Source organism: Copidosoma floridanum, unplaced genomic scaffold (assembly GCF_036245765.1).
Source record: "Copidosoma floridanum isolate Cflo_tuat_1 unplaced genomic scaffold, Cflo_Japanese_pri ptg000001l, whole genome shotgun sequence".
In the NCBI taxonomy this organism is placed as follows: Eukaryota; Metazoa; Arthropoda; class Insecta; order Hymenoptera; family Encyrtidae; genus Copidosoma; species Copidosoma floridanum.
This window is the reverse complement of record NW_028321878.1, coordinates 8,825,277-8,852,599: the sequence shown is the minus strand read 5'-3', so window position 1 is coordinate 8,852,599 and position 27,323 is coordinate 8,825,277. Positions and strand designations below refer to the sequence as shown.

The 27,323-nt window shown below is 44.1% G+C and overlaps 1 protein-coding gene across 1 annotated transcript in view; it reads right to left on the bottom strand.

Annotated features, from left to right (window-relative positions):
• Positions 1–27,323, bottom strand: part of LOC106639825 (protein groucho) — a 127,200-nt gene that overhangs the window by 75,000 nt on the left and 24,877 nt on the right. Inside the window, exons 2-4 of the mRNA XM_089594760.1 lie at positions 14,769–14,866; positions 8,579–8,642; positions 2,298–2,342 (exon numbers count right to left, since the gene is read on the bottom strand). Coding sequence (XP_089450886.1) covers positions 2,298–2,342; positions 8,579–8,642; positions 14,769–14,866 — 207 coding nt within the window. The remainder of the gene's footprint in view (positions 1–2,297; positions 2,343–8,578; positions 8,643–14,768; positions 14,867–27,323) is intronic.

Below are 27,323 nucleotides of genomic sequence, written 5' to 3'. Positions count from 1 at the left end.
CCCTCTCTCCCGACCGAGCTTCTGTCTCCTTGAATTATTCCGTCGGGCCCTCTGGACGAGCTGGCGTCTGGGTAACGGAGGTGGCACTGTAGGAATATACCAGACTTTTCTCCTTTTCTTGCGGTACGAATGCCAATGGTATTTCTTACCCCCAACACTCGGATTACACTCACACAAATTTGTGGATTATTCTAGATTCAATTTATTGCAATTAAAAGCGTCAGGAGGTATAAGTGACAGGAGTAGCTCCCTTTAATCCCAACTTGTCTAATTTGCACGACTATTCTTTCATACCGTAAGAGTTAAATGTCTTTCTTTTGTTTCTATTTTTACTGTTTCACCGCGTCGATTAAAAAATTCACCAAAGTTTTTTACACGCGCGTCCAAAAATTCCATTTCACCGAATGCCGATCAGACCCGCAAGGTATATATGTATTTACAATAAGCGCGACAGCGACGAGCGGAAAATTCAAATCGTCCCCGTGGCTCTGAATAATAAATACGCATGCATGCGCCTCGACGAAGCAAAAAGTCCCACGCTTATTTTTCTTCCTCCCCTCCCCACTCGCCCCATCCAAAGTTACGTTTCTTTGCTCTCTCGTTACGCCCGCACTTACGGGTAACAGGGCCGCCTCGTGAATCCCAAGTTGTTCCTGCTCGGCTCTTCTACTCCCCTCTACCCTGGCACTTTTTTTCCTTCTTCTTCTTCTTCTTCCGTCGTGTTGTTCTTTACGAAGGGAAGGAAAAAATCGAGGGGAACGCGCGCGAAAAGCTTACCCGTGTATTTGCTCGATAAACCACCACCGGTGGGTCGTTTATTTTACTCTTGACGCCGGGCGGCACCCATTGGGCTATATACTCTTTCTCTCGAGTGCGCGCGCCTAATTTGAAGAAAAGGGGAGGAGGAGGAGGAAATAAAAGGAAGTGCGCACACGCGAGCTGCCGTGAATCGCAAGTCGCTAATGCGGAGGCAGCTCGAAAGAAACGCCGCTAATTCAAGTAGTCGCCACACCAGGGGATTCCAATCGATTGAATCCTTAATAGATTTTTTTTTGTACTTATTTTCATTAAAAGAAGAAACTCAGCTAGTCCATGATGTTACCATTAATAGTAGAAGTGAAAAAAGTAGCACAGTTACAATTTCGTAATGAGCAATGGCACAGTGGACCGAGTACTCCAAATACACAAATAATGGCCCAATTAGTCAAATTGAATGGGCGTTAATAGTATTACACCGGTCGTAATAGAAACCGAGATAGCGATCGAGTAATTGTTTTTCCATCGGCATCGCATTTTCTCTTCTTCGATCGTATCACATGGTACACCCCCTGCGGTCACACGCACCGCCAATACACAGTCCAATAAAGTTTGTCCCGAATTAAAAGCTCGTCGCGGCATTTGCATGTTATTACCTTGTTTACATATATTTATGCCGGCAGCAGTAGCCGAGCGAAGGAAGGTGAGAGTTTGCACGGTCGGACACGACGTTTCGCTCCATGTTTCGAACAAAGTGCGAGAGAGGAGTGTGTATACACACGACGAAATCATCCCCCTAATCCACGGCAAACTTCCTCCCGGGGCTCTGGGCTTTAATATTAGATTAGGCGCCTCCCCCCACCTCCTCTCCCAACGCTACGTGTACACGGTGCGAGAGCACAGAAGTTACGCCAGAGCTGTCGGGGTGACGCCGACTGTGTGTGTGTGTACACTCTGTACACTGCTGTGTATTAAAGCTAGAGGCGCTTGGAGGTGAGTCCGGGGGCATACGGTCCAGCGTGTTCCGATGCTTTTACGACAGCCACCTCTGCACAGCTTTGTTGCGGGCCTGTCGTTTATTTGGGATTTCATGGGTGTTGCGGTACTTACCACTTTCACATCGTCTGATGGAGATTTTTTTTTTTTTTTCTTACAATTTTTAATTATTTTATTTTTTTAAGCTCGACAAAAACGTGGAATTAAATTTTTACATTTGTATATACTGAATGTCAACCAGTGGTCGAAAAACTGCTATGTCTCACGATAAGGATCGATTATAGTTCATATATGTTCGAAAGAAGGGTATAAAGCTCTTTAAACAACTTTCAAAGTGATTCTCGTAATTGTAAACTCAATGTATGGTATAGTGTAAGTACCTACTACGAGCTAGTACATTTTGTTTGCTCGAAAATCAATATAGGGAATCAATATGGAATGAAGGTGTTGGCGAAGTATCAATTTTCTCGTATTGTGCAGTATGAGTAAAATCTTACCATACATGATGTAATGTTTTGGCGTTTTACGTGGAAAGGAAAATTTACCTGCTTGTGCATCTCGACGTTGAGGCCGTATGACATTTCGTAGTACTGAAAAAAGACAAGAAGCACAATTTTAATACATATTTTGCCCAACGTTTGTCATACAGTACGAGTACGTGTTGTAGTTGTGTGTTTGAGAAATAAAAAAATTAAAGTAACAAGTGCTTTGTGTTGAAGTGCTCGTGATGCAAAACTCGTGCAGTGTACTCTTTCACATTAAAAAAAAAAAAAAAAAGCAACCTTGAATTATTAATAAACAGCAAGCTACGCATAAAAACCAACTTTGTCGAGCGTACAATTTACTGTATAAAAACAAAAAAGTCGTGCTGTATGGAATACAATAATCACTCTGGTGTAATCATAACTTTATCGGCATACAAGAGCAGCTCTTAGAAAATTTAGAATAATGAAAAAAAAAAAAAAAATAAAAAAAAATCACCAGCCTCACCATATGGTTCGATACAACACACATTGAGGACCGATCGCCGGTTTTACGATAACAAGCAAGCAAGTACGCAGGATTTTAACGGCTTGGGTCTCGCCCGAGCTCATTGGCTGTTAAGGTCAGCGGCGGCCCAGGCTAGCGTTTACTGCTCGGACGGCTCGTAAAACCCGCGCTCTTCTTCTGCAGCGGCGTTGCGATGCACATAAACGTCGTGCAGTAACGCGTTTCGCGAAAACGCGGCGAGAGAGAGGGGAGGACCATAAAGGCAGCTCGACTTGCTACTGCTGTTGAGGTGATGTACGCGTATACAGCAGCGCCCGGCGCGTAATGAAAATGAACGGCCACCGTGGTTGGAGTGCCCGAGGGGAGGAGAGGCTTGTCCGCGAAATCGTGGACTGCATGGGCACGCCGGTAGCTTAAACGACGCATACGGTTTATGCCGCGACTTATGTACTCGTGTGCCCCGAGAGCGAGAAAAGCCACTTTGCAAGTGTATCGTCGTTCTGATATTCTTTTTTCCCCTCCCCTGAGATACGAGCCTGGCTTTGTACTTTTTCTGTCACAATTGATATGAATGAGCTTTTTTTTTTTTTTGATAAACCATAAACCATAAACCATGGCATAAACCATTGATTCGCCATTCACCCCCTTGCTCGCTCCATTTTCTTTTCGATACATTTTTCATCCAACTCTAGCATTTCTCGAAAGCTGAAGCTCAACAGTGCAGTCAGAGTCGCATTCCTCTTTCCCGGAGGATCCTGTACTGCAAGGATGACGAAACCATTGAATCGATACCGCGTCGCCGAGGCCAAATTAAATATTTCCAATTTCCGTCCGACCCTCCCTGCGTTTATGTGTCAAACAAATGGGGGGGGGGTCTCCACTCGGAATCACTAGCTATTTGCGGATCGTTCGATACTACGCTTGGAAAAGAAGGGAAAGGTTTCGAGGTAAAAATAACATCCTCCGCTTTTGCCGAGGCTGTATTTTGGGCTCGTATACGTGTTTTACACCGCATACGCGTACGTTGGCATTTGCACGCCGAACACCTCGGCCGAAAAAGGCTATTAAATTTCGTTTCGAAAGAGCTCCGAGCATCCACGGCGATTTTCCAAAATAAATCCCCCATTGTTTTTTCAGCAGCTGCGGAAAAAAAAGCCGAGCGACCGCGTGAAAATTATTTATCGGCAGAGTTCACCGTTATGTCCGTAAACTGCAATTTATTGTTCGCGGTGCAAATAAAGCCCATATCCATAGGAGGAAAAAAAAGGACCATCGCGAAATTCCAACGAATAATTCCGCGAGTCAACTTTCTCCTCTCGGTAGCACAATATCCCCGCAACATCTGTTACTTACAGAGCAGCAGCAGTTTACCGTAAAGAAGTCAATGCCCCCCCTCGTGTGTATGTGTAATATAAGCTCCTCGCGAAAGCCATACAGCACTTCCTCAACGGCAACAACATTGCGGATCCGAAGATGCAGTAAACTCGGAGCTGCTGACAAGCCGAGCGCGGGATCGTAAGATGTAAAGTTGAGCCAACTATTTCCGAGGCCGTGTAATATACCCGGAGAGACGGAGCGCGAAATCCACACCACTCGGATTCTCCTCCTCCTTTTGGCCGTGTTAATTGGATCTTAATTAATGGACTCCCACCCGCGGGGCGCCTCGAAAAACACGGAGCCCTCCTTCCCCGCCTCCTTTTTCTCTTTGACTTGATTATACACTGCTGCTGCTGCTATAATGTACGTTTCGACGAGTTGAATTTTCGTACTTACTAATTTCGAATGCCAAGTCTTAAATCACGCCCCGAAGCCGGAGGAGATTTTTGCAGTTCCCTCCACTGTGCGCAATTTAAAGTTATACTCGCTGGTATAAATCATAAGGCCGATTGTTCCCCCCCGTGAAATGATTCGTGGTACCGAAAAAGGTTTTTTTTCTGTTGATTGTTCGATCGTATTGCGTGTACACGGGTAAGTAAAATCGTGCTTGGCTATGAATACACACACGCATACTGGATAGAGTGAAAAAAAAAATTCTCGTTCCAACCTTAATTACATACGTATACCTATAACCACTCCCTGTTCGCTCGTATTGTATGAAAAAACACACTTCCGTATTAACACCAGCGACACGTTATCGCCCACAGAGACAATTTGATCATACACCTGTATCTCTGTATATTTACGATGTAAGTGAGCAGAGCGTCACGAAAAAAACGGAATTTAATTACGCGTTTAACCTACTGAAACTTTCGTCCCCCTCTTTTGAGCAAAAAAAACAAACTTTGTTTCTCCCCTCGTATACGACAAATAAAATATTCCACGACACGAAAATCCATTGGAACACAAAGGAATCAGCTAGGACACGCGAACGCCCACCTATTATGTATATATTATACACTCGTATGGGCATGAGAAGCACAGAGACTAGCCTCGACCGACCCTATATCATCCCTTTCCCGATCCACCCCTTATAGCGGAGAATATTGACTTTCGCGCTGGAAGGTAAATCGAGAACGTCTCTCCCTTTCTCATTCTTACCTCTCTCGCAATAAACAGATCGGCGCCGATAGCAATCAACGATCTGTGTCGCGATGGTAAGAAGGTCCCGCACGAAGAAGAGAGCGAGGCAGAGGAGGGGCGAGTAATCAGAGCCGAGAGACTAATGGAGGCTCTGTCTCCTTACCTCCTCTCCCGGCGTAACTTCCCTGCGAGATGCCTATCGAGAATCCTCCTTCTCTCTCTTCACCATGTCTGCTGCTCCTCCGAAAGCTCAGGTGAGCCTTTGTACGTAAAGCTACACAAGTGAGCAGCGAGCGAACAACAGAGGTGGCTCTCGAGGGGTGTCAAATTATTTATTCCCTCTTTAGCCGGTTGGAAGTGAAACTTTTGCAGCAGAGCGGCTATTGTTTCAAAAGTTGCATTTATCTTTTCCCTGATGCGTTTGTGCCCGTCTCTTCATTTTTTTCTCAATACGCACCGAAGAGAAGCGGTAGTGTTTTTTAACCAGACCAACAGATTGTCTCGAAAAAAATCATGTGAAAAACCGCTTGAACGAACCTTCAAAATCGCCAATTGCTTTTGCACGATCATCATCCTGAATACAAGCGAGAAAGCGGCAGTCAAATCAACGCAAATGACCCTCCCACCCCGTCCTAACGAAATCACTCAGCTCGCACGTGCGTATAAACAGCCGGCAGCATCCGGGTAGAGAGAGGGAGAGAGAGCAAGCATGTGTATGTGCGTGTGTATACACTGGCCAAATCACGCCACAGAGCCGCGCTTGATTGTTTAATTAGGAGGCACCTGCGGAGGCCGCAGACAATATACACACATACACATGGGCGTGTTCGTTGTATACCCACACAATAGCACGTTGGACCGATGCACCTCGAAGCGACTTGTTGCGGGGGCCCAGGCACGACCTCAACTCCCCTCCTCCGCCTCCTCTTCCTGTTCTATAAACCGATGGCCCGGCAACTTGCAAATTTCGACCCGGATTGGCTTCCCTCTCTCGTACGCCACCCTTTGCTCTACCCGTTATATACACGTGCACGGCGAGGGATAAATTTGGCTGGCCTCTCTCAGCTTGCGTCGACGATTTAATCAAGAAAAACAAGCTCGTTATTACGGTGGAAGGAAGCTTGGAGAAAGACGTGAGAGAGAGAGAAACGGTCGATTTTCTCCCTCCATTTTGTCAATAGATGTCCGATGATGGATTTGAAACGGAAGCGAGAACATTTCACAACTGATTACCCGTCTATTAATTCCTAGGAAAATAAAATTCAATCATGAAAGATTTATTTGGTGCTTTACTCATTGAAGTATTGATTATTTTGGCATTGCCGATCAATTGGTACTTTTACGGAAAATGAGTGTCACCCAACTCAACATCACCAAATGATGATTCTCAAGTAGAACAAGCTGTGGTTGGTAAGACGCGTCGATCCCAAATCTCTCGAGAAAAATAATACGTTTCTTCGTCGGACGTTGGGGAGTGTCATGGAGAGAAAAAACAATCAGAGTTCCGGCGATCGGTGATAAGCCATTGGGAAGTAACTTGCTGCGTGTGCACGACACTCGAATTGAATACAGGTAAAATCGAGAGAGGCTTCAACGCATAGCGACAGTTGTTGTACACAAACGCGCGTTGGAACAGAGATAAGGTAATCGAGCGTATCAATCTCGCGAAATTAATACAGGCAGGGATCAAGTCGCGCGTTGTCAGTCCCGGGAAGAGTGGAAACTCGATATAGAGAAGACGGGGAGAGGTGTATCCAGAGATGCGGGGGGGGGAGAGAAAGTGATCTTCTCGCCGGCTGTGTAAACGCTAGGCGTGAGAGACGAGACACGGGTAAGCTCGTGCTGGATGCGATAGGTGACAGCAGCAGGAGACCGTGTACACGTGTGTACACGATTGGAGGAGAGAGATCGAAGCTAGTTCAGCATCGCTAATTAAGACGTATACGCTCGCACGCGTGGATTGTGATGGGAATATAGTACGAGGGGAACGCCGTGACTCGTACCTATCTGCAATGTGCTCAACAAATGTTCAACAAATCGCAAAAGGTTTTATTTATAACTTGTCCGTGTGTATGATGATGCTGCTGCCGCTGTTGGTAAAAGTTTGGGAGCAAATAATGAGAGTAAATATGCATCACGTGCCGGCTGAAATGAAAAATCGAATAGTAAGTAATAATAATGAGAGTCGTAAAGTCGCACAGCCAGTGATTTGTGATTTAATTAGTTTGTAGATTTTTAAACGACGAACAATAAGTTATAACTTACCACGTAAGTGTCACTCGAGAGAGATGGAGTTTATTCGGCGTCCGTGCAATTGTATTTTCTTTCTTTTTTTTTTTTTCTTTTTTTTTACAGCGCTCGATCACGCCTACCACGTTGCGATGATAATCCGGCTCAAAAGCTTCGAAACAATGGAGTAGATCAAACCCGGGAGATAGTAATCAATTAAAATGAACGATCACAACGGGGGAGGAGGGATGGAAGGCGCATTGTTATCCATCTCTCTTAATAGTGGAGCGCGTATTTCGAGATTGTTCCTCGAAGGTGTCGGAACACTCTTGCCTTATCGATGAATCATAGAGCCCGTGATTGCGTTGGCCAGATACTTGTATACACGCCGTCCGTATCTGTCCATCGCTGCTTTCCGCTGCTCAATTAATACAGTCGGTGCGAGGCTTATTTATTTATTTTTTTCCTCCACTTCTGTTTTTTCCTTCTTCCTTAATTTATTCTCGAGCGGAGCAAACTAATTAGATATAAATTGTAATCAAACAGGATAACGATTGATTTACATCATATCGACGCCTGTGTGGAGCCGGCAATGGGGAAATCACCGGGTTGTGTCTGTATGGGTTGATTTATTGTGGCCAATCGAGCCGTGTCGAACGAAAAATAATCGTAAACAGACCCCCTCGATAGCCATCTGTAAATAATTGATTCAACTCGAGCTGCTGCTGATTATCGCTGGAAATCAATTAAAGCTACATTATCCCCCACTTATTTTTTCTTGTTTTTCTTCTCGATACTTTGCAGCGAGTGTTACGTATTTAATACAGCACGACTTTTTGTTGTTGTTTTTTTTTTTTCTTTTTTAAATCTTTTGATGTATGAATTTTCGATTGATGAGTCGTAAATTTCCATCGATACTACAATAAATAATCAAATCTATAGGTGCTAGTCAACATACATATTTTAACTAAACGCACGTGAAATTATGAACATATATAACGTGTATATAAATGTACATGAGTGAAAGTGTGAAAAATGACGAGATGCCGATCATAAGTAGGTGATGGGCGTGTCGGTTCGTACTCACCATGACGTAGTGCCGCTGCATTTCCGATTTCTCCTGGGCTAGCTTTTCCAGGTCCAACTTAAGACTGTACGAAACAAGCAAGGAAAAAAATGCACGTGTAAAAGCTAATAGATATTATCATGTGCAGGCGACGGTCAAAAGCTGCTTAACCACTGACACCGAGAGAAATACCTGCGTCAAAAATTCGTATGCATACTTTGATCCTCGCGAAGGAAAAATAAGCAAGTTAGCATAATATAAAGGCCTGATATATTTTTTTAATTACGTCGAATAAGCGAATGGGAGACAACGAGCAATAGTATACTCTTATACAAATGAGTTACGAAACCACGTCCACAGTAGCATTTTTCTCTCGTTTTTCTCGGTGCCAATTTAGTCATGATGATATAAGAAGAAAACAGAGGAAAGAGAGAGAGAGACAGAGAGAGAGTCAGGGGGAGCCGTAAATATTAATCGACGAACTGCTGTTGGCGCTGCTTTTCTAAACTTGGCAATCGCGTCGGCAAACACCCGTCGTGTGGCGAGACACGGTTAGAAGCCATTGTTTGTTAATCGCTTGAAAATGTCCGACGTGAGAAGTGACCTTTTTACGCTCGCTCACACAGGTATACGTGTATACTTTCACTATACTAGCGCGTTTTTTATTGTACACGCGGAGTTGCAAGCAAGTACGTAGATAATAGAAACGTCGCGTGAATTGTAAAAGCCGCGCTTGCATGTGTTTGCTCAATGGACACGCTTTGTTTGTCGCCGTTTTCTCTACCAGTATACTGGCAACTTGGATTTTCGCGCGATGCTTACGATAGCTTCGGTTCTGCTCAATACAAAAAGCGAATAGTTGAATATCTTCTTTTTTTTAACTTTGCAAACATCACGTTAAAAGTACTTTTTTTTTTCTTTGATTGTGAAATTAAATAGCATAATATCCATGTGAAGAAGAGTATACGGTTACTTGGATATCCTGTAAATTGCATAGTTTTTGGAGCGTCAGATGTCGCCTTATTGATCGAGGTTAAAGCATGTAAGAGGGATGAGAAAAAATTAGTAAAAAAAAAAATTAAATAAATAAATAAATAAAATGAACGATCCACAGGCTGATGACGTGTATAGTCTGCGAGTCTCGAGGACGTGGCGATGAAATGATGCGAAAATTGCAATTAAGCCGTCAAATAAAACACACAATTAGTGCAGCCGCAGCAAACATTGATTTATACAACAATTATTATGTACAATATTATTATGTTTAGTGAATGTGAGAAAAATTATAACGATCGATTGTTGTAAGCCTTTTTCTACTTATGTGAATATGATTTGCAATGATTTACCGAGCAATTATTCAATGAATAAACACTTTGCAATACGATAATGAGAAATCAGCGACTCATATCTATTGTATATACAGTTTGGCAAACACTTATGAATGATTTTTACTTGTGATTTAAAAAAAAAAAAAAAAAAAAGAAAAGAAATTATTGTGTCTGATGAAATGAAAGAGACAACGTGAATTTTATTACGAGTACGGCTATCTAGAACAACTTTTAATATTTACGTCTACATCGCTATTACGTAGATGAATGAACATTTAATCAACTATTGTATAATGTATTTTTTTTTTTTTTTTTTTTTAACAAATATACTTAAAATTTTTACGTGGAAATACAACAAAACATTGAAAAACGTGCCTCTCAACTTCAAGCATCAAATGAAAAAATTTTTACATCAAGAGAAAATTCATTCAAAAATACAGTAACATTACTTTTACAAAATAATACGATTACAAGGTTACTTTTTTATTTAGTTTGGTTTTTTCTTAATTCAACTTTCGTACCAATGCACTTATGAAGAGATGTAATATACAATGATGAAAAAATAATTTAGAAAAAAAAATTGTGTGTAGTAAACAATATTCGTGTTTGACTGTAATTTATGTGCTTCGAGCGGCTTACCATAACGCAATTCCTTTGAATCTCAATTTTTTCACTGACTAGTTTCTCGAACTCCACTTTAAAGCTGCTCGAAAACAATGAGAATATCATCGATTAATAGTATCACCAGATCCTCGATCCTCACGAAGCCAATTGCCTATCGTGGCTTCGTTAATTTTCGTTATTTATTTACTTCTACGTAATCATAAAAATTATTTTTATAATTAAATAAAATTATTTTTCATTAATTGTTTTCTTGTGGGGACAAAAATACTTTGAAAGTTCATAGTAAAAGAAAATTCTAAAATGTGGGTATGTAATTCATTTAAGAGGAGTTTGATACAAGATCTTATTGGCAAAACGCGAAATATTGAAAAAAAAAAAAAAAAAAAAAAGAATAGTAAAGTAAATAGAACAAAGGAGCGAGCCCTCAACGCGTGCGCTTACGAGCGATGAGAGGCCAAACACACGTTGGGTACTACATTATATGCAGCGAATAGTCGGTATCGTCGTCGTCGCGTTGCCGGGAGTCAAAATGCAAATTTAACGAGCAAAAGCCGATGCGGGTATAAAAAGTCAAAGCGACGCGGTGCTATTGTACATACACATATACATACACACTCGAGCGATCTCTCCTCCTTTGCTTCTCTTTCCATGTGTATATCCGAGCTCCATGTAAATAAGTTGTACGCGAGGGCTGCACACGACGAGGCTCTCCCGCTTGATCCATTAAAACTTGACTGCCGGGCGCTTCTAGAGCGCATACCACGTATACGTGTATAATGGAGTCAGAGCCCCGTCAAAGCAGGATACCGAAGTGTGCGCGTGTACATGTGTCGCCAGAGCATATAGCTGCACCGAAGGTGAGAGCGAAACACGTACTCGTTCGTATCGCTTCGCGCGCTGATATCTTTGTGCATGTGTTTGCGCGGGTAGGTGGGTGGACCAGTGTGTGTATATATGAACACGCGCAGGAAAGCACGGCTGGGCTAAGCTCCCTCGAGGCCAGCGACACGAAACCGTAATTTAAGTTTCCGCCGTCGGTCGACCGGTCGCTTGCGAGAGCTTGTATACATATAATACACACGTCGCTCTGCGCTTTGCGCACAGTGCTTACACCGCACGCGTATATTCTCCGGTGTTGGTGCGTTTTGCCGTTACGTCGAGCCATACATATTCGGCACCCGAATTATCACGTTTCGGCTACTACATTTTTATGAATCTCTTTTGTTTTTTCTCGCAAATATTTCATCAACCACGCGATGTTTGTGAAAAGCTCATGTAGGTTTCGTAGAACGAAAACCATGCCAATCGTTCGGTGCTGCTCCACACAAGACTTGCGTGAAGTTTATTAATGAAACCAAAGGGAACGCACGCGTCCGCGAGAGGTTGCATGAATTATTTCGACGTCCAAAGGCAAGATTAACGATCGATGGCGAATGTGGTGTGGATGGGGGGAAAAAAAAAACAACAAACCGAAATTCCCCCGAGGTAATTAAATTTCGATTCGTCACGGATTATTAATGTCCCGGCGAGCGAGCGCGTCTTCATAATCGAATTAATCGCGATTAATTATAATCGCGCGCGCGGGTATGCACACACGTGTACATACACGCGAGTTCGGAGTTATAAAAAACCCCCTCGTCCATTTGAAACCGGAGATAATATAAAAGAGAGGAGGAAATAGCCGCGAGTGCGGGACTAATTAACGTTCGGGGGCATCGACAGCGCGGTTGGGCGGTGAAAAATAGACGAGGGGGGGAGGGGAAAAAACCAACCCAACGGAACCGAGAGCAAATTATCCCCGTGCATTTGTTGGCTCCACTTTCTCTCCGCGTCTTTCCTCGGTGTATGCCCGATGTATATAAATTAACACTTGCCGCTGCGACAAACGTGATGTAAATCAGCCACACAGACCGGTGGTTCTAATGAACCACCTGCCGAAGCCCGAATTGAAGGCTGTGACGGTATGCATGTGCGGACGACTGAGGAATGAATGATGCGCGGAGCCTTGACATTTTTACGCGTATGCGATTTCGTGCCCTTTTTTTTTTGAGGTTGTACATTTAAACGAGAAATTTTTGTCACTGCAGCAGTACGTGTTATTCGTTTCGAATTGGATAAACCTGGCCATGATTAATGTTCGAGTGGAGGCGAGTTTAGGAATTCTGATATTTCATTGCTATCGAAGTGTTAATATCTATTGATCATAATTTAAAGTTAGTATATCTCGCCTAGCGCATTAAATACTGAGTAATATTAACAAATCGACAACAATCGATACCGCAATGTCAATAAGTCGATAAATTATACGTCTCAGCGAGGAATCGAAAATAAACGACTCACTTGTTATAATATTGTGAAGCATCTAAGGCTGTACGACAACCCGCATCATAGTTATCCGTATCCGCGAGAAACGTCAGTTTAGGCATCGATTTCCATTATAATTGATTCCTCGATCGTTATCAGCACACGGAAATTACAATAACAGCTTTTACAATAAATGGTCATGCGCTTGATTAAACATCACCCGGAGAGCAAGCTTTTGATGTTCGGACACGCGCGCACATGCCTATCAAACGGTCTTTCAATCACCCGCCGATGGGCCATGTATACATTTACATTTACCGCTCGGAAGTAACGAAAAATAAAAACACGAGCGAGGATAAATACCGTGGGACGCGGGTAGTCGAGCGGCTGCTGCAAAAAGCCAGAGCGCGAGTCGATGGTGAAAAAAAAATGTCCCCTCCCCGCTCTGTACACGCGAGGTACACGTATCGCGGAGTCAAAAATACCGCGAAGGGGTATTTCAAATTGATACGCAGCAGCTGAAGGACGTGCTGTTGGTTGTGTACAGAAAAACGGAAGGGGGGTGGAATGAAACAAAAAAAAAGAGGTAGGATGGGGGCTCGAAATTACTCGATCCCAACACCGGCAACGAGAACACGAGAGATGGATTTCGCGGTAGCGTGTACGACAACTTGTTAACCGGCTGCCACTGGCGCGCCGTGTATTTTTCCCTCGTGCCTCGACGATCGATATAATATATGTACATGGGCCCTGAGCCTCCCGACAATTCTTTTTTTTTCTTCCACTTTCGATTTGCTGACTTTATTGCCTCCAGCCATTTCCATCCTAAAACCGAAGCGTCGAAATAATCATTTAGCTGTACTTTTAGAAGTACATCGTGATCGTCAGGATTATGGCGGTATGTTATAGGCTCGTATATCCGAGAAACTAGGCAAACAACACCAGTGACCTGTTACACGCGTTTCAGAGTACAAAATCACGATTCACGCAGCCTCTAAACCCAGAGCATTTATACCTTCTTCTTTTCTGAAAATTCGCAGAAAAAAAAAAAAAAAAAAAAAAACCCTGTACATGTACCAACCGCGTTCCGTGTCGCGGTTTATTTTTAGCCTCCACAGCGTTGGCAGAACCACGTAGAGGCACAGAGGAGAAGGTGGAAAGAGGAAGGGCCGAAGGAGCGAGTTACCAGCGCTGCACGCGCAAGTTTGCATAGCTTCCGCTCGAGCAAATAATAAATTAATATTTGCTCACTCGGCTCTCCCTCTCACGCGCCTATACCACCATCGCTACCACGTTAACGGGCAGTCGGCTCGTACGAGAGGCGGAATCGTGGGCTCATATTTACGCACGGGTGGACAGGTGTTTGTCGTTCGGTGTATGTGTGGGCGCGTGTGCCGAACGAGAGAGAAATAGATGGGCTAAAGGGGTGTGCTTTTCTCTCTCTTTAACTGCGCTCGGCGAAATAGAGGCAGGGAGGAGAGATCTTATCTCGCTCGTGTTTAAAAAGGGCTCGCTCGACGAGTTAATTAAGGGAGCGACTCGCGCCACCCCCTTTTTTTCAATTATTTTTCTGTTTTGGGACTCTTTAGTATCCCTATTGAAACGTCGGTATTCGCGTGAAAATCTTGACATAACAAGCTTTGGTGTATAGTTGGATGAAATTCAATTTAATCTGTAAAAATCACTCACCGATTTTCCGTGGGAAATCAAAAAACAATCCGATATTTTTTTCCGTGTGAATATACGTAAAGCCGGTCCGCAGCTTTGTTTTATCTACTAGGATGGAAAAAAAAGAAAAATAATAAAATAACAGTTGGCGAGTGTGTGAAATTCTCTCGCACGTATCTTCAGGATTTTAACAAAAATGCTCGGGCAAAACGTTGTCCGGGACGAGGGTGAAAAAAAAGGTCCCAGTGAAGAGGAGTACGAGAGGAAAAAACGGGTGAGAGACTCACCTGTGGTACTGCGCCTGGAGGAAGCCGAATTCCTCTTTGATTCGGTCGCAGTTCTCAAGTATTGTGAACTTGTATGGCTGGCCGGGCTGCGGTGGTACCTGCAACAGGCAAACAGAGCGTGGTCATTAAACAGAGCCTCAAAATCAACACCACCCTGACCCATACAATTTTTTCATTCAACGTCTTGTTTGAGAATATTAGTGTCCTCCTGAAGAAGTGGGTAAAATATTATTTTTCTTGCTGTTTTTGTTCCTACTGATTATCAGGTAATTCGTGTTATCCTCTACTCTAAAACCTTTTATTTTTTAATGCAACAGGGTAAAATTTGTGTAAAAGAAATGGTATTTTTTATTACACGACTTGATAACTAGTAAATATTCATTTCACAATAGCACCAATCACACATAAATTTGATTTATTATCATTCCTTAAGAGTACTACAGTATTGTTATTGTATTAAAATGCTTCATTGACGTGAAAATTAATTTTTCAATACATAGAATTGCACATTTGCAATAGGAGACACGAATATTATTTTTTTTCTGTATACACGCTCATGTGATGTTGACCAGAAAATTTCAATTGGAATTTTCGATTGGTTCAGCACCTCAACAAAATATATCACGTTAGCTTACAAAAAAAAACCACCCCTAATCATGAATAATCATGCAACATATCAACCAAAGTATTATCATATTTCTCCTGCGAAAAAGGGGGGAAAAAAATAAAAAATAAAAGTACAAAAAGCCAGGAACAAGCTTTCCCATAAATCCGTCACCACCGCGCGCAGCGGCACAGTAAATACGGCCAAGCTAATTTGAATATCCCTCGGCTGGCAAATAAAAATAAAACGCCATCCCTTCCCTCCCCCTGTTCCACGTATCCCCGGCAATTTTTCAACGCATCAACGCGAAAATCGTGTTAAACCATGTGTCGTACGTACATACGTACACATATATAGTATAGGTACACACGCTTAAACGAGCCTTCGCACGCACGAGCGCGCGCGGCACGTCAACAACATCACCACCTCTCCCTACTCTCATCTGCATAATTTTGATATAAAAATATACCCACATACTCACCCACACCTACGCCTTATCTCCTCAGCTTCGTACGAAGCCAAGTTGCAAAAAAAAAAAAAAAAAAGAAAAACAGAGTGGAAGACGAATAAGAGAGAAAATCGAGCGTGAGCTGCGACTCAAGCCGCGTATTAATATTTATCATCCGAGCTGAGCTCACCCCCACACATGCGTGTAACACGTATGTATTTTGGGCTCTCTTGATTTCCCTTTTTTTTTTTTTTTCTTCTCCAACAGTGTACATACACACACACGTACGCGAGCGATAAAACTCTCCCGCGAGAAAACGAGTGGAAACGCCGTAAAAGCGACTCGCTCGTAAATCTCCCACCCCAAGTGATCGGTCTTTACGCCTCTTGCCCTCCTCCTCCACCACCTCCTTAGACCGCGTACACTCGTTTTAATGCACACTCCTTCTCGATCTCCTTTTTTTTCCTTTATACACGCATTCGCACTTCGTCTCTCGCATGATCGTTTCCTTCCTCGTACAATCACTACTTTCTTTTTTTTTTTTTTGCGGTCATTTGCTTCCATACCTTGTCTATGAAAAAAAAAAAAAAAATTCCTTACCCATACTGTAAATACAGAAAACCGCGGTCTCGTTTGGTCAACTTTTTTTTTTTTTTTTTCGTGCCCCGCTCGGTTGTTTCACTCCACGCATCAGCGTCTTGTAATGAGCTGTAATTACGTGATAGCAATGAGCAAAAGTAGCGCTCGAGCGAGCGGGCCGAGTGAAAAGTGTTTACTGAACTGTAAACGTCTCGGTGGCACGAAAAAAGAAAAAAAAAAAAAAAGAGAGAGAGGAGTTAAAAGAAATGAGCGAAGCGAGGGAACACAAGTTGCAGGAAATTATGGCGTTTTATTGTGACTCCGTGCGGTGCGTGTGTGCGGTTTAATGGTCGAAGAAGAAGGAGAAAAGGGGGAGGAAATAGCGAGAAGGAGTCCGAGCGTGTAATTTAGCGACCGTTACCGCGTAATGCCGTGGTATTAACCTAATTATTACACGCTGACTAGCTTCATATTATTGATTGTTGCGTGTGTCTCTCTGTTTTTTGCTTGTGTGCGCACACACGTGAGCAGCCAACTTTCCATTGTTCTTCTTCCGCTTTTTCTTCGTGAGCCGATAATTTTACCGACAGGGGCTAGCATATAATAAATAGCTGACGGCCATTATCGCATAAATATGCTGTTGTATGTACCTTTGTTTTGGTACAATCGTGCTTATTAAATTTTTCTGCGCCAAAATGGGGCTCAAAAACCAATTCTGTTGTAAAAAAAATTTTTTTTAAATGGTAAAAACATCATAGCAGACATAATAGTTGATAATCGATTGTTTGTACATCCTATCTGAAATCCAGACGAGCGAACGGTGCACACGTTAAAGCTTCCCATTAAAATCGGCAAAGGAGTACGCAAAGTATATAATATCTCCCGCATGTTATTCCAGTGTAAGTACATCAGTTGAGGGGAGGAGGGGGGTGCTCGCAACAGTATCACATTCACACAACACAAGCGAAGCCAAGGCGGCTGATACGCCATCTGCAAAGCCGATCAGATAAAAAGGTCAGAGGAGGAGGAGGAGGAAGAGGAGGAAGAACCGCCCGCAGCCCCCGGGGCCACGCGAATTCAGCAATACTTTTCTATCGTAAATTAACGGTCCCGCAAACTCGAGAGAGAACCAGTGCAAAAGAGAGCATATAGACCGTATCTGCTCCCCGAGCGCGTGTACAGCCCCTCCACCACCATAATTTGTAGCGTCTTCGGAGCCACAAAGGAGGAAGAGGAGGGAACCGCATCGGAGATAAGCATCGCGCACGTACGCGGACCCTAGAGCACATCAGCCATTTGGCGATCGCTCGCGTGACTCCTCCGACACGCCGATACTTGGTGCGCACCACACTGAACTCTCTTGTGTGTGTGTGTGTGTGTGTGTGTGTGTGTGTGTGTGTGTGTGTGTGTGTGTGTGAAGTGGAGGGTAGAGAAAAACAAAAATGAGCAACAGTTGTGTCTTTTTGCACGTGCACGCGTGTGTGCACTGTATAAGTAGGGGGGGGGAATAGATAAAGAGACCACTTCTTCGAGGTTGGTGCACGCGCGATGAGCCGGCGTAGATGAAATGTGCGCCCGGAGCCTTAGGTAATATCGTTACCCACGCCCGCGTTATATCGATCGCGGCACTTCTTCCGTCCTGCCTCTCTTCGATGCGCTGCTGTAACTAAGGACATGACCTATGGCTGGAAACCACGTACTCATTAGTACTGTACGAATTTATGGATAAACTTGATTACATGTAGATCATCTATAGGATTCAACTCGTTTGACTTTCGAGGGTGATTTCCATTAGGATTGTCGATCCTATACCGATCATCGGGTAATAACACTTGTACACCAGCTAATTGACTCTGAAGAGAAAAAAGAAAAAGAAAAAGCATGTACGAACAGTAAGGTTTCAAAATCGATTTCCATCGTTACATGTACACACCAAAGAGGCAGCTTATGTAATACCTGTACAGTTACGAATCGGAAATTCAGTAGAGCGCGAAACAACTTCGCTACATGTATATATAGTACACCTATATATCCGCTCACTCGGCTAATGGCGGATCTAGTTATTAGCGCGATTGAGCGTGTCGATGGCAATACCGATGTATACCAGCCGACTCGCGCGAGATTTCGCTCCGAGCTATTACCCGATCGGCCAATTGATTCTCGCGAAACCCATCGGCCGTTCCTGTCTGCTTTCCAACCGATTTTTTTTTTTTTTTCCTTTTCACCGACGGGCACAGGAAATTAGCACGCCGCCACGCTCCACTGGCTCTCTCTACGCGTAGCTGCTGCCTCTGTACTATATATAATCTATTTACCAACCGCGGCACTTGCTCATTAATGCAGTTGGCGTTGCTTAACAGCCACTCTGTACATTCATTATCAATTTCATCGAGCCGAACACCGATCGTTGTGGTTAAATATATTATATTATTACCAAACAACCACCTAGTTCATACTGGAATTTCTCGTTCGTACGCAGATACGACGTATCACGGGCTCGTTTTCGCGTTAATTATCGCACGTCAAAATTAATTGAGTTATATATACCTGCAGTATCCGATTCTGAGTAATTTTACCTGCGATACATTGCCCCTTTACACAAATAAATGCAACTATACAAGGCTGTAGAAGGTATTTTACCATTCATACACGTAGGTGGCCGGAGAAAAGAAAAAATACGACCTCGAAATCAAGCGAAAGAAAATTCAATCGTGGATGCATGGATGGGGTGCATGGAAGTTGGAGGGGGAAGGGGGGCAAAAAAGATTAGTACAAAGGGCGATTCTCGAAGCTCAGCGCCAAGAACGTCTGTACATCGTATGTGTACATAACTATATCTACAAGTTCGTTATCGGGTCTTTGCCTGTATTTTTATCTCCGCGGTGTACACGCGAGATGGTAGGAATCGAAAGCCAAACACGTGTAAAAGCGCGCTACTTCGCTTCCGGCCGGCTGAGCACATCGAGCAAGCAAGCACAAGCAAACGCGATGAGAGAAGTGGCCGAGAAGGATGAGGTGGTGGAGGAGGAAAATGAGGTGGTGGAGAGACCGAGCAAAGCCGTGGCTAGCCGGATCGAAGAGCGGGGAAGGGCAGAGGGGGTTGGGGGAGAAAAGCAAGCCTGCTGATCGACAGAATCGCTGATCCCATTTGTCCGTGCCAAAGCCGCTCACTGGCGGCCAATCCAATTTATTTATTGGCTTTCGCTGCTGCTGCTTCTGTGCTACCGTGTTACCCCTCCCCTTCGCGCACCATACCCTGTTGTACATATACTCTCAGCGAAACTGATGTCTAGCCTTTTTTTTTTTCTTTTCCTCCCTCGCTCTCTTTTCTTCTTAGCCGTTTTTTAACCCTCTTGCCTTTTGCCCTTTCTTGCCCCCTCGACGAGTCTCTTGGGACGCTCTGTATGCTCGCTCATCGCTGTATCATTTTATCCTGCTGGTGCTGTTTGGGCTCGTGTTTTCCTCCACCGGTGTACTTAAACAGTGCGAGCGTCTGATTTATTGTTTCGTGGTCAATTACCTTTTTCCGAATAAATAATAATATAGAAGCTTTTTGTAATCAAAACAATGGCTTTTCCCCTTTTGTTCCTCCGTATGGCCTTGTAATGTACTCGTAACTGATTACATAAATTTATCGAGGCATTGGTCAAGTTGATTATTCATCGCAGGTGACAGTCAATCAACCTAAAACCTATCAGAAGCAGATACAGTATATAGCCACCGCGTGCGTATTGTTTCAATCGAATTGTTCGTACACTTAAGTGTGCATACGTAATCCTTTGACATATAGTTATGCGAGCAAAGGAGCTTCTTCTTCATTTTCTCACATAATCAGAGAACAATAAAAAAAAAAAAAAAAAAAAAAAAAAGAAGTTCGTCAGTGTCTTTGATGACCGACGTGTGAACGCGCAGTTTCATATCGAGCACATAGCTTTTGCGTATGTACTTGTTGTAGGTGCATTTCACGCGGTAATTCCGAAGCGAGGGCAAACAACAATGCGAAAACGAACAAACTAACGAACGACGTTTAATGAGAAAACTGTCGGGCCTACCTTCAATCAGCGTCAATTTTACCCGCTCGATCCCTTTCCTCTCGCTCTTTCTCGATAATTCGATAAACGAACGCGCCCAGCCGCCCCCTCAGGGCTTTTATTCGCGTGTTTGCTCTTTTTTTTTTTTTTTTTTTTTTTCAGTGTTCCCATCTGCTTTTTTCGCCCTCTCTGTTCATCCCGTCCTTGTTTGTTTGACACGTGACGCGGCGCTAAAGTATACCCGAATCGAGATACGTGTACATCCGGCCCTCGACAGCGATGGAGAGCTCTTGAAAATTTAAATTATTTCGCTTGCCGCTCACCACCGTTGGATTTTCCAAAAAAGAATTTCGAGCACCATAAATTAGTTATTCTCGGTGGACAGCTCTTTCGGCTCGACGACCATGATTATTTCACGCGCTTCGCTTATCGGACACGTATCCGCCCATGAACAATAACTTTCCATCGGATTTCGATGGCAACGAGTTTTTTTCGTTGCCGTAAATTCGCATCAACTGTACGCGTGTATAGGTGCAATGCATATACTTTCGTCGCAAATATAATTCTTGAACGACCGCTCCGCAGGGCGTACTCGATGGCTCGAGCACAACACGCGCCAATAACCATTTGGTCCAATCGAGCGGGGTGGAAAATTTTTATCCACATTGGATGGGGCACAAAGTGTCGAGAGCTCTCGAAACTTTCGACTGCCAGTGGATTGTTTTTTTTTTTCCCAAGTCAAAAAGTCAAAGCCACGCTACTCATTCGCCCATTGCGCGTCGGCCCGATAAAATCAACGTTCCCGTTAAATTTTACGGCCATTTTCATACCTGGGCGCGTCCTCGCGTAGGAGCGACGTGAAAATAACTTCCAATCAACACTTTTGCCGATGCGCCGCTGTTGTTGTTTCGGGCACACGAGCTTTTGTTTTTTCCTCCCTTCGTGCGATCGAAGCGCTGCCAAATTGAACTTTCGAGTACACAGAAAAAAACCATCAGGGACGGAATTCAGATATTTTCAGGTACAGGTAATGCAGCCCAGTTTCAATTACCGAAAAAAAAAGAAAAATAAAAATAAAAATACGATTCGCGGAAAAATGCATGAAACTGCATCCGCTCGGCCGATGTTTCGTGAGTCGAGGAACAAAAAAAAAAAATAAAAAAAAGGAAACTCCCTAACCACAGACGTAGATCGGAAAAGCTCATTTAAACCGAACGCTAAAAACGAAGGTAAAAAAAATTGCCAATTCCCGATATCCAACTAAAACGAGAGCTGCAGTATAGACTTCCTTGTACCTATATATCCACACCGAGCAGAACGAACCAACGAATCTCGTCGTCCGTACAAACACACGCGCGCACACGCCTATAGGTATGGGAACGGAGAGATAGTCAAATAGCCTGCAGTAGCCATGTATACATGTATACTCGGTGGATAGCGGAGGACCGAGCGAAACGCTTGATTTACTCGAATGCCGGTTACCAGGTTTGTGCTGTGGGTGGGAAACAGACGGACTTGACTATCTCTCTCTCTCTCTCTCTCTATTTTACCCTCTCTGCGGGTGCAGGGTACACTGAAGAAAGACAGAGACGGCAACGGAGAAGAGTTGATATTGACCGATTCGGCGACTCCCGCAATGTATAACTATCCGTGCGCGCGTGTGTATGGTATACACTCAATGGACTAGTACAAATAGATGGATGGATAGATAGAGCAGACAGAGAGCAGGGGAGGGTACGGCGGTGGTGGTGCTTCTCTCTTGGTAGTTTCCGCCCGACCGCAAAAGCCGCAGAATCGCGGCGGCGGGATAGCCGACCGCGGAATGGCCATGGATGACCAGCATCGGCTGACCAAGAGAGACCCTATCTCCTTCTCTTGTGCCACAGCTAAGCGCACACCGTCGTGTGCACGGGTACACGGATACCGGCCTCGAGAGCGAATCTCCTAGTTATATACTTGCGCGGACGGAAGACTTGGCTTGTTTCACGTTTGCTGTTTTACTTTCCTTGCCAGTCATGTGTATACCTATACAGACCGCAGAGGCACTTTATTTATTCCACGTACAGCTTCGATCGCCAATCAGTAGCTTTACTTACGTACTTTTTATAGTCCCACCGTGTAGAGACGGATTGTCTTTCAGTTTCGTATCGCGATATCAATGCTGCATAATCATACCACCAAGCTTTATTATGCCTAATGGCTTTTATCGATCAGACTACTATATGTGTATGCGGGAGAGGATATATATATATATATATTTTTTTTTTCGTAAAACACCGACAGTAGCATTAGGTATAAACACAATCGAGTGAAATATACATCGCTGGGGTATGGATGTCAGCTGCACTCTGTCGTCATGCGTGTTTTTATAGCGCTTCAATTCGATGATTTATAGCTGCGGAGGAAATCGAGTGGAATTCGTTAACCTGTCTCTCGATGGATCTATTTTGGTATCGTGTTTTAAGCGTGTACGCCGATGAGCGAATCGAATGTATAGTCCACGGGAAATAATGGTTGTGATGCGTATACTATGTTCTACTTAGTTTTTTTTTTTTCTATAGTCTCTTCTGTTTTCAATTAAATGTAAAAGCTCGTTTACAAATCCATCCGAAACGTGACGAATCGGCCCTGCTTTTGGTATTCGTGGTATAATTTAACGATGAGAGAAAAAAAAAATCGTCCAATAAACCAGCGTTTTCGTCCGTGTGTATACGTTATGCAATGCACTGAATACGTAATTGTGATTATCAATTGACGCTTTCGGCTTGTAAAATCAAGTTTAGTATTGTGCCCCAATCCGTGGCTTGAATTAATGATCTTTTTTTAGGTATTCCATTACATAAAACATTTATAATACAACAAATAACCAAAAAAATAGAAAAAAAAACTCATTAGTAAAGTTAAAAACTTATTTAAATAAAAAAAAAAAAAAAAAAAAAAAAAGGAACATAGCAATCAACGCGCTAGAGATAGAGGAAGAGTGGGAGCCTGAAAAGTACATAACAATAACGATCGTGCGATTACCCTTGCGGCAGGCAGCTCAAGAGTAGCAGACTGCTCTTGTCGTTTCCCACTTCCTCTTCCCCGTCTACTGGCGTGCATAGCCTCGTTCATCGGCCCGTATACGCTCGGGGGACCAAAAAGAGGATAGATAGAGAGAGAGAGGAAGGAAAGGGATGAGGACACGAGCGAGCTGCTATTTGCATAAGCAATGCATTTTGATTCGCGTAGCGCCACCACTGCCACCACCACATTGTACCAGCCAGGCCGCAGAGAGGGAGAGAACGGGAATGGCATAAATAATGCATGATATAATGATCGGCAATGGATGTGGATGTGTCGCTCGTTTCTGCGTGTATCAGTTCTCTGTTTCTCCCGGTCTCTCTCGCCGCTCGGCACACACTCGATGCAAACCCTATATATATATTCCGAGCCAAAGGTGTAGAAGCTACCGTACACGTGTACATATGTCACGTGTGCTTACATATACATGGACTGCACGCAAGCATGGACCAACCGACTGTACGGATGTATACAGTAGAGGGAGAGGGAGCGTCCGTTTTGATGACGCGAGCCGCTATTATTCGGCTGATGTTACTGCCACTGCCGCCACCCTATTTGCGGGCGAGCCACCCTCCTCTTCCTTCTACTGCGTGCGACCATTCGGTGAGCTGTGTGCTCTCTCACTCTGTTTCCACTCTGGCAATTGAGAGAGACGTTCTCTCAACTGACCAGCTGATATACGTGTGACGTGATTTGCTATTCAATCCTATGTATATTTTTTTTTCTATTTTGCTCAATCCCCACCTCCCCTTTGTGCGTGCTTGCTTGCGTTGTACTTGTGATGATGTTGGACTAATGTCGTTTGTCTTTTGGTTTTTGTTTCAGGTGCTCAACATTTTAGGATGTTATTCCAAGGATACAACCGATGCAATTTGACCTTCAGTTGCAGTAAGTACATTTAATTCGTCGTTTTTTTTATAAATTTATACATACACGTTCATTTGCAACGATTTCCAAGTAACAAGTCCCGGTTTGCGTGTAATCATCCTTTCCGTACCCTCGTTGAACAGGAGTCGAGCGAAAATCTACCTGCTCGAGTGGGACCAAGACGAAGAAGCTTGGCTTATGCAAACGCAAAACTGCAGACTAAGAGATAGATAGATAGAGAGAGAGAGAGAGAGAGAGAGAGAGAGAGAGAGAGAGAGATAACAAAGTGGAGAGGATCGAGGTGTGAAATATAGGCGGGTCCGGATGTACACGGAACCAGAGCCGAAAGATAGAGCAAGCAAAACAGGGTTTTATGACTGTAACAGATTAGGTAGTCGCCCGGTGGCAGTAGTACACTACCATTATATGCATACGTACACACACACACACACCCTTTCTCCTCTTCTCCTTTTTCCAAGCCTCCCCTGTCGGTGGCGGCCCATTATCGCCGCGCAAGCTTTTGTAGCTTCCTGCTTTAGCTCCCTTTGTGCTCTTGCTGTTGTTTGCCAGTGAGTGTGTGTGTATGTGTGTGGTCGCCACCACTTTTGTATACATACTTTATTCCCCCTGCCCCGGTTCGTATACATATAATATATATCGTCGAGACAACCCCTTTAGTCAAAAGCTGCTGCAGAGATAGAGACGATGGAGATACGGTGCCCGACGACGAAGGGTTACTTCGGAGCGACAGTTGGCCGATATTTGTACGCACCCTCTCCCCACAGGGTGTGTATATATTATATCTTTTCTCACTACCCGGCGATGCCTTCCTTCCCCCTGGCTCACGACCCCTTTTGAATTATTGTATTCACTGGCCACTAAACATCCTGATGAGAGGAGGCATAAGCCTTTCGAGCCTGACTGCGCAATTCCGGAAACGATGGAATTTCGAGTACAACAAAGCGAACCCGTTACCCCCTCCCAGTCAACCATCCCCTTTTCGCGTGATACACGCGACGAAATCTTTACTAGCTTGTATTGGCAAAAGCATTAGGGAAAAAATAATGGAAGGGGGGAAACTTGGTGATCCGTCATAAATCGAGGAGATGTACACGTTGCTTGTAAAATATTACATCGTCTTCATATCAGTATCGAAATTTTACTCGTTACTTCTTCCTCGATGCAAGATATCCATTGGTAGTAGAAATAGTGCTAGCTTGGTAAACCAATGTGTATATATTTACTCGTCACAAAGTTAATAAGATGTTATTAAAAACCAACAGACTGTTTCAGAATGAAAAAAAAAAAAAAAAAAAAAAAGCATCGGTAGCGTTTGAATCCAAAGTAGGTGATTGCATTTGAAATCACGCACTGCGAGCACATTTTTAATCTTCCCTAACCAACCCCACACGCGTACCCCTATACCTTTTTATTCAATCGGGTGTCACAGCACGAGCGACCCCTTTGCTTTACACTCGAACAAGCCTCTCGGGACGGCATAGGTACACATTATATACATCGGCAGTGGCTCAACATCCAAGTTAGCCAGCCCGTGAAAAATACAAGGTTGGCGGGGGGTTGGGGCTTCAGACCCCATGGATTATGCACACAACGGGTGGGTCCCCCAAATGCGTTGCAATTATCGCTAAACCAAACTCTGTGCAGCAACGAAGCTCACAGCCCGAGCTTTCGCTCGTATATAAATGGCGCTCGACACTTACGACAATGCTCCCCTCCCATGTACACGCACGCACACGAATAAATTCTACGTGTAACGCAAAGTCTCCCGGGACGCAAGTACCTTTTTACGATGTCCCGCGGCGTGCCGCTCCCGGCAAAGTAGATACAAATATATACGCCCGTGTGTGCATGCAAACTTGTTGTGAATAAAAGGGGAGGGGGGGGTGCGGAGGCAGGGGGGAGGGATGAAAATGAAATTTCCGCGCGTAGCTATCGCGCGTCGCCTGATGGAGTCACCATCAGCGAGGAGAAGAGGGATGTGCTTGTATACGTGCCCTTTGGCGTTTTCTCCACGTTTCTCCTCGCGAGATGTGCGCAGCCGATAATTTTCTTTGAAAATTTGTATGCGGCGCGAAATGCGAGGGAGAATGTAATCTTACGAGGTATTTCAATAACGAATCTTGCGCAGGTATAAAAGATATTTTTTCGTTTTCGTTGGAGATGGATAATAATTTTTGGCGCGATCATGCCACAAATATATATACAACATGAAAACCAATTGCACTTTTATCGTGGAAAACGAGATATAATCCGATTCGGTGAAACGATGAAAGCGTCCGCGATCGCGTACTGTTCATTTTAATGTTGCAAACTCGCGCCACGTCACGTACGGCGCCTCTGCTTTTACTCACACACCCCGAGAGCATGAGAATACGAGGAAAAAAGAGGGAAAAAGAGATACACAACAGCAGCCCCAACGGCGTATTTACACCCCAGAGCAGAGGGCGTCAGCCACTGATACGGAGCTAAATATTTTTCTCCATACATAGATCGCACAGCTCATAGTCCCCTCCTTCCTCTCCGGCTCTTCTGTACATCGTCATCGCCATCCCTTTCTCAGTCCCACCCTTATCGTCGACATAATGCGTGAACTCCACGACCCGGGAAATCTCGTTATCTTCCTTATTAAGCCGCCCGGGGGGGCCGCTGTTGAGCGAAGGGTAGAATCCTTTTCAAGCCCTCGTGCGAGTCGTATACAGTACATATACAGGAGAAAGGCTGGCGAGCGCGTATATAATAAAAGTTTGCTGCCTGATACGCAAGAGCGAGATAGAGAGAGAGTTGGGGGAGCTTTTGCGGCTCGTAACAAATTACCAGGGTCGGCTGACAGGGGTATATATGGATGGAAAACCACAGCCAAGTGTACACGTACGCGTGCGTGTATGTTTACTGTGTATGGTTTGCGTGTGTGTATTTACGAGCTTGGCTCGGCTGTACGGAAA